Here is an 8,000-nt window from a genome sequence, read left to right on the forward strand (position 1 = left end):
AAGTTGACACTGAAAAAAAATGCAATTAGTGTTTCAGTTGGTAGTACTTTACTGGCTCGAGTAGATTCTGTTCGATACCTATAGGAGTTATTACTGACCATGACCCTACACTGTCCTGGATCCTCTATCTCAAGTTGTCTCCATGTCCTTCTACTGCTAAATTGACCAGTATAACTGAAAGAGTGCATTCCAAGTTCATTAAGAACATTTCCTCCAGATTATCTTTTACCTTAACACAGCGTCAACGTTATCATACTGGTATGATACTGCTATTCATGTTTTTCAGTCCATACACAATCTCCATCATATTCACAAGATATATACTCTGAAGATATAACTGGTCATGTTGGCTGTAGCTAATACCAATCATCTGTTTTTCCTCATTACAGGTATTTTGGGAAAGGTCATTTTATTATCATGGGTATGCTCTGTGGAGCAATCAACTATTGTGAAGGCTATTACTCTTTTGTCTAGCAAAAAAAATTGTATTCAAGATAGCTAGCTAGCTATGTAGCTATTCTTTTTTGCTTTCAGTGTGTCACAGTGTGTGCATGTTTATATTTGGTGTTGTATCCAGGCTGTATCCAGGCTGTATCCAGGCTGTATCTACAGCTAGTTGTATTTGTGTAGTTTTATACTTTATTGCTCTCACAGGGCCACTAAAAATCAGTACTTGCATACTGAGTGGCCCACTGCTTAAAAAGTCTACAATAAAAAATAGCACAATCGTAGCGCCTCGTATTTATTGGTAAGCGCATACACTCTAAGCGCCAGGCACCGCCTTATAAAACGCGGCCAAGATGGCGGTTACAGTGAAGCTGGTACTATTGCTATCACTGATGACTAATCTGGGTAACTGTGTCGTACACGTGATCACCGATAGTAACTTCTCTACCAACTGTCTACAAGGAGAGTGGATGATAGAATTGTGAGTAATGTGTATCACGTGTATGGCAGTGGGGCGGGTAATGCACCTATCAGTCACGCCTCACCTTCCCCAAGTCGGGAAGTGGTGGGGATTCGTCACCCCAAGGGTAGGGGCATTAAAAGCCAAGTCTCGTTGGGCCACCTACTTTCTCAGAGTGGCGCTTATCGATTTTCAATTATAAGCGCCCCTCGAAGAGAACCAATAGTCTATACGAAGTCATTTCTAGCTATGGCTCTGAGTGTGTTGATTTGGCACGAAACATGAAACCTACATGTACTGCAAGGGATTGTCACTTCCATACTTCCAGTTGATACTTGATACACTAAGTTGCTACTGAATTATTATTATTATTATTATTATTATTAAATGAAATTTCTACTGACTGACTGATGCCTTCAGACATCCCTTGTATACTAATATCAAACCAGTAAGGTTCAGTGAACACTACAGTGAACAAGATGGTTGTATATTGTATTGGATTTTAGCACTGCTGTTGGCTCCCACCAAAATTTCTATATCACCTACAGATGTGATATGTATTGATATATCAGTACACCTCTTGTACGTCCATCTTGTAATGATTGTATGGGCCAAACCCACCAGGAGTAATAAACCAGAGGAGGTACAACATGCTCATGTGAGCTAATAGGATTTGTATAGAGTAAAGTACACTCTCAGCCGGCTAACAGTGCATCATCGACTATGTGAAATTTGCCTCGTGCTTTATTAGCGTCTCGGCCACACGCCTCGTGCTTTATTTTTCATATAGTACTTGCGGCTATGCTTTAACATATACATAAGGCACAGGTGTACATTGGAAAATAGAAAAATATGCTGTAGTAAAAATTGTGAGAGCTCTCATCCACATTGCCTAAGAGGCTCTGAAACCTTGTTGAGAGAAGTGTGGCTGGTAGTGTTGAGGTTCACCTTTGAGTTGATATTGTTAATTGTCAATACCATACCACCACATCCATGAAGCCTGTGTTGTCCAGAAAGTTAGCTAATAGTAATTTCGTTTATGACTTGCTTGACTTTGCCGATTTTGTTTGATGTATGTAGTTACCAATCACAAGCTAGACGACAGGTTACTAGCTAGTTATCAACCCTGTAACTGTTTTATATTCTACACACTAACCTCATTAAGCCTCCGGATATCAAGCATTAATTTTTGTAACTGCGGCTAATCCTCTCCCCATCATACACAAAGACCTCAGTCTGAGGTATACTAGTAATTGAAATGCAGTGAAATACAACCTAATATTTCTAATTACACCTAAGGCTGCAGTTACAGGTGACAGCAAAGGGGGTTGTTATAGTTGTGAAATTTGCCTGTTGTTTCTCTCTGCTTTATGCTATTGTAACATTGCTTAGTGTCTTCCTGAATAGTGTAAACGAATTTAATAAAGCAAAAGCTGTTTGTTTCTTTGGTTGTTTTTTTTTTGAAAATTGCAATGTGCAGGGTGGACACCATGAGTAACTATCATTGGTTTGTTTCTTGTGTATAATGTGTGAGGTGTCAGGTGTGAAGGGTTCACTAAATACAGTAAAATATTCTAATTACGACAATACTCCATGGTGTTTGTAAAGGGTTTACTAGTACTTGAAATACAGTGAAATACATGCCAATATTTCTAATTACAGCTATGCTCCATGGTGTCCAGCTTGCGAAGGGTTCACTAGTACTTGAAATACAGTGAAATACATGCCAATATTTCTAATTACAGCTATGCTCCATGGTGTCCAGCTTGTAAAGGGTTCACTATTACTTGAAATACAGTGAAATACATGCCAATATTTCTAATTACAGTTATACTCCATGGTGTCCAGTTTGCAAAGGGTTCACTAGTAATTGAAATACATGCCAATATTCCTAATTACAGCTATGCTCCATGGTGTCCAGCTTGCAAAGGGTCCACTAGTACTTGAAATACAATGAAATACATGCCAATGTTTCTAATTACAGCTATGCTCCATGGTGTCCAGCTTGCAAAGGCTTTACAGATACTTGGAATAGATTTGGAGATTGGGGCCGCAGCCATAGAAGTGATTTTAAAGTTGGTAAACTTGATGTTACCCAAAATGCTGGTGAGTGTAAAGTGATCATTAATTAGAATAGTAATACTAGAGAAATACCTCTCACCCATTGGTCATTATCAATGAGGAACTGAGGAAGAGTGATACAATTTAACAGGTTAATTTTGATGGGGAAATTTTCGAAGGGCAGCTGCTAAAATAAATTTTGAAAGTATAATTTTCTAATGCTCTATTGTCATGCTTAGCGCCACTAAAATTATTTTTGTAAGTGCACGTTAAATTAAGTGAAGATGGTGACCACACATATCGGTACAATTGAGACATTCATTAGGTGTTATTGTATTGGAACTGGTCCTCTATAGGAGAGGGCATGGCCATTGCAGCATCAACAAAAGTAAAGGTGTTGGAAGGAGATCATGTATTTGTTTTGTATTTCTTCTACCCGGGATGATAAGGTGTGGAGTTGTGTTTAATAGTGGACAGAATTCAGCTGACCAGCATGGCACAAGGTAGCTGGTAGCTTTATATTCGAAGAGTTAAATTTTCGTAGAAGCTGTGTTCTTCGAATAATTCAAAAATTAAGCTCATTCGAAAATAACCCATTATTTGGTAAATAAAAATAGTGTTCCACCAATAATTGGATTGGTATCAAATTGGAGCAAACCTTTGAAGCTGGAGATCGTGGGATGAAGGATTTGCTTTATTAAACATTGCAGTTTGCATGCAGTCACACAAAAGACTAAGTGTATTTTGTTATAACACACCTAGCTATTAGTAGTGCAAATAAACACATACATTAAACCCTCAACCCTTGTTTATCTGTACCCTCGTATATTTGAAATTGTAAATGACTGTTCTATTAGAGTATTTTGATTACAAGTGTATGTTTTATTAGAGTATTTGAACAGAGCTCTGTATATAAATGTATGGGCTTCAGTTATCTGAACAATTTACTTATCACTTTTACCATTTCCTGACAACAAAAGGGGTTCAAATAGCCGAGGGTGTGCTGTACAATTTACCTGTATTGAGGTTTTAATAAACACCTGATCCTAAGTAAAGGCTAGGGTGCTTTCTTAATACATGGTCTTGTAAGAGGTTTACACAGCTAAAACAAAGGAATATTAACAGCGGTAGCTACAATAAGCTGGTTAGATTACTAGTGGATTATAAGAGATTACTACAGTAGCCATGATGTATATGGAATTTTTCAGTATCTGTATTGGTATTGGATCAGTAGGTTTTTTTTGTATCAATGGGTCACTAGTTGATAACTCTTTGTGGTGAAAATGACCCAACTACTGATGGAAGACAATGTAGAGCTTTTGCAATTTTTAGCTGGTTAACTAAGAACTATCATTACTCTAGTACATGGTAGCTATCCAGTGTAAACCTGTTGAGCAGGTATACACTATACCTTCTGAAACTAGAATGGTCTCTGGTAGTGATAACCTGTTGAACTGGTTGAGCTATGGGATCACACGATCAACTTCCTCTTGACTATCTCATACTCCTCACTGTACACATTATACCTTCTCAACCTCAGTGGTCTTTGGTAGTGATAAAGGTGCAAATGGGTTGGGTAATTGGAAAGGGGTCTGTCTTCCACACACGAATAATTTACCAACTTTGACAATTCATAACTTCTGATTGGAAAAGGCTATTGCCAGATTTAATAGTAGTGAGCGTCACTTGAAAATTTCACATTTTTATGTTTTTTGATAGCTACACTGTAAGTTGCAGTTGTCCAAGATTACAGAATGTGATTGGAAATGTGCTCACTATGTGTGATTAAGTAACCCTTTGTTCTCTAATTAATGAGCACTGTAATTGTCATGTTGACCGTGTGTAATTGTTTCCATAGTAACTGCTGGCCGGTTCATGATTATGGCACTACCAACTATATACCAGTAAGTTATGATACTTGTTATAAGACACACATACTCCAGTTGTAAGCCACACTACCTCTATGCAAGAACCAGATTACAATTTGTGTTCTAGAGTTGGCAGCTTATGTCTTGCTAGGAGTGATCAGTTTTCATTACCATCTCATTTTGAGCTGGTCTTTTATCAAGTGTTTAAAGGGGTTGGTCATTTCTGGAAAAAAAGTGCACTAAAGAGTATTAGAAAAACCAGACAATAATATGCACAGTATTGTCATGACCTGATGTGTTGTATCCATCTGATAAACAACTCCCAATATAACGACATATTAAATACACTTTCATTTATCATGGTTGGTAAACAGTCTTGATACTGTTATCATCTCATGCTATTATGATATCAATGATACATACTGGTCCCCTAACAAGATGAAGTCATCTGTAGCCACTATTAGCAGTGTATAGTGTCTCATACAATTTGTTGGATATTGATCAGCTGGTGGTGCTGTTCAGTGGCACATGTAACTGTGAAGAGATGCTGACACAACATATTTACGTAGTTCTTGTAGATGATCTTATTTGTCCTCACTATCTGTAGGGCTGAAACAAATGGCTGTATAGTATTATACAATTTGGATTTTGTAAATAGAATCTTTCCAGATATCCCCACATACTCTTTGTCTATTCTTAGAATTGTTTGGAGTATTACAGAGTTTTACTAGTTACACTGTAGAACTGTGGCCTATACCAATTGTACATAACCCGACCATTATTGGCTCCCTATAACTGATTGATTAACAAAACAAAACCACCTACATAATTACAAGTTGGACGATCTTCAACGCAGGAGTGTGCAATTACCAGTGTACAAATGAAACATGTCTTTCATGGATTTGTAAGTGATCCCAAAATATAATAGACTATATGGAGATATAAATACTTCAGGGATAAAAATTTTGCTGTCAACCCCCAAAACTTTGAAACCAGCAGAAATTTCTCCCGTGAAATATTTTTGCTGTATAATTCTAGGCTTCCCTATAATAAGCACACCCTAATGCTAAGCTCCCCCTATAGTATTCACGATGGAGTAGTCAGGAATTTTGATGGACCAAGAAATCTTGATGGACTAAAGCAGTTTATGGAGGTGTGGCACAACATGGAGGCGTTACCATGGTGGCAACAACCCACCAGTACACAGTGAGTGATCAGGTGTGGTGTGCACTAATTGAAATATTTCTACAGTATGTTCCTTGTTGGACAAGTGTATTGGGCTAGTCAACGAATGACAGTAAGTATCTGTCTGTGCGTGTGTATACTTGGTCTTGTACATGTGTATGCGTGACCTGTTTGTACGTCTGATTGTGTAGTCTGTTTGTACATGTGTATGTGTAGTCTTTTTGTACGTGTGTATGTGTAGTTTGTATGTGTGTATGTGTAGTCTGTTTGTACGTGTGTTTGTGTAGTCTATACGTGTGTATCTGTAGTCTGTTTGTATGTGTGTATGTAGTCTGTTTGTACATGTGAGTCTGTTTGTACGTGTGTATGTGTAGTCTGTTTGTACGTGTGTATGTGTAGTCTGTTTGTATGTGTAGTCGTATGTGTAGTTTGTACAGCTCTCAGGAAACTTAACATGACTCAGTACTTTTTTTTTTCAAACTTCGGAAACAATTAATGTTGATACAACCCTGTACACAGAGTGTGGGTTAACTGGTTGCTTTTGTGACTGATTAAGTACTCTGTTACTTAAAGTAATATCTTCCGTGTTTTGCAACTATTACTAGGAACAATTGTCCTAGGGTGCAATAATTACTAGTAACTAGTTATTGTACTCTAAAGCCATCAATTATTCACTACAATACTACAGCCACTTTAGGTAGACACATTGTGTGTACTGTTCTTCATGATTCAGTTTGAGTAACAGACAGAACAATAGTTGAAACTGAGCTGAAATGGCCACAGAATTATTATTTTCAGAAAGTGCTCATGTATAGTTGTCCGTATTTCCCATGGTAAGGAATATCTTAGTACAGTAATTATTAAAAACGTTGCTAAGTATGAAAATAAGAACTGTAACTAATTAGGAAGTTTATCCATTGCAAAAAAATGTTGTCATTAATGGATAAGGCATGGTCCCCTGTAATAGTGACTACTCAGTATCAAGCCTGCTGTCTAAATTAAGTACCACAAATTCTTGTCAGTCAACAATTGTTTCAGCTACTTCTAATATTTATTGTTCCTGTTTAGCCTGTTTAGCCAGGTGCTCACTGATTAGTTTTGTAGATAACTCCCTACACAATCGGATAGTGACTAATTTGATTATAAAGTGACAAATTGTATAGGGAAAAAGATAATTGCAGTGGTGATAAATTCAATAACCTGTTTTGGTAGGTACCATATATGTCCATATTATAGGTGGGCGCAAATCTAATAAACGCCAGGTCCTTAATGAAGGCCGGAGGGGCGCTACCTCGATGTAGGGTCATGAAGGGGATTACAATTTGTTAATTGAAGTCATACTACAAGTAGTTAAACCTGCGAGTTGTCTCACGTATGTTAACCCTCTCACCACCACAACCGCCATATGGCGGTTTCAATTATAAACGCCTGTAGCATCTCATTCTGTAACTTCAGTTGAACGTTTTAGTAGCACCTGCGCTTATCCTGTGGTGGGCACACCCTTAAGTGAATGGGAACAGGAATAACTGGTCTCTCGCATACTATTATGTGGTTAGATGATGCAATTGCATACTTTCGGAATGTTGATAACAAGCACTGTAGACGATTCTAGACGATTCTTTGACGTGATAATGGCACTACATAATAGTTAGACGTCAAGAACCCAGTGATTCTTGACGTCTAACTTATTTAGACTACAGCTTGTTATTGTACCTTGAGTTGACAGCTGCTTGTAAATGAGAAATGTATGGCTAATTACTAGAAACAAGCCCTCTACACCTCCCTACATGGCGGGACCTCAGCGTGGCTGTTGCTACCTGTTTAAACGCCCATGCGTTGCCAATGTTACAGGCGTGTGCAATGTTTCGAAGTACTGGACTGGAGCGACTGGACTACAACTCATTGTTGCTGTTGTTGTGCCTCGACAGCTGCTTGTAAACAAGTAATGTAGTACAAACAAGCCCATTACACCTCCCTCT

General features: G+C 38.0%; 1 protein-coding gene across 1 annotated transcript in view; it reads left to right on the forward strand.

The window, feature by feature from the left end:
- The first annotated feature begins 759 nt into the window (after nucleotides 1–759).
- The window catches only part of LOC136247688 (thioredoxin-related transmembrane protein 1-like), a 15,382-nt gene continuing 8,141 nt past the window's right edge, over nucleotides 760–8,000 (forward strand). The window contains exons 1-5 of the mRNA XM_066039517.1: nucleotides 760–928; nucleotides 2,892–3,013; nucleotides 4,827–4,872; nucleotides 5,920–6,042; nucleotides 6,088–6,133. Coding sequence (XP_065895589.1) covers nucleotides 801–928; nucleotides 2,892–3,013; nucleotides 4,827–4,872; nucleotides 5,920–6,042; nucleotides 6,088–6,133 — 465 coding nt within the window. The 5' untranslated portion in view covers nucleotides 760–800. The remainder of the gene's footprint in view (nucleotides 929–2,891; nucleotides 3,014–4,826; nucleotides 4,873–5,919; nucleotides 6,043–6,087; nucleotides 6,134–8,000) is intronic.

This window comes from Dysidea avara, chromosome 2 (assembly GCF_963678975.1).
Source record: "Dysidea avara chromosome 2, odDysAvar1.4, whole genome shotgun sequence".
NCBI lineage: Eukaryota > Metazoa > Porifera > Demospongiae > Dictyoceratida > Dysideidae > Dysidea > Dysidea avara.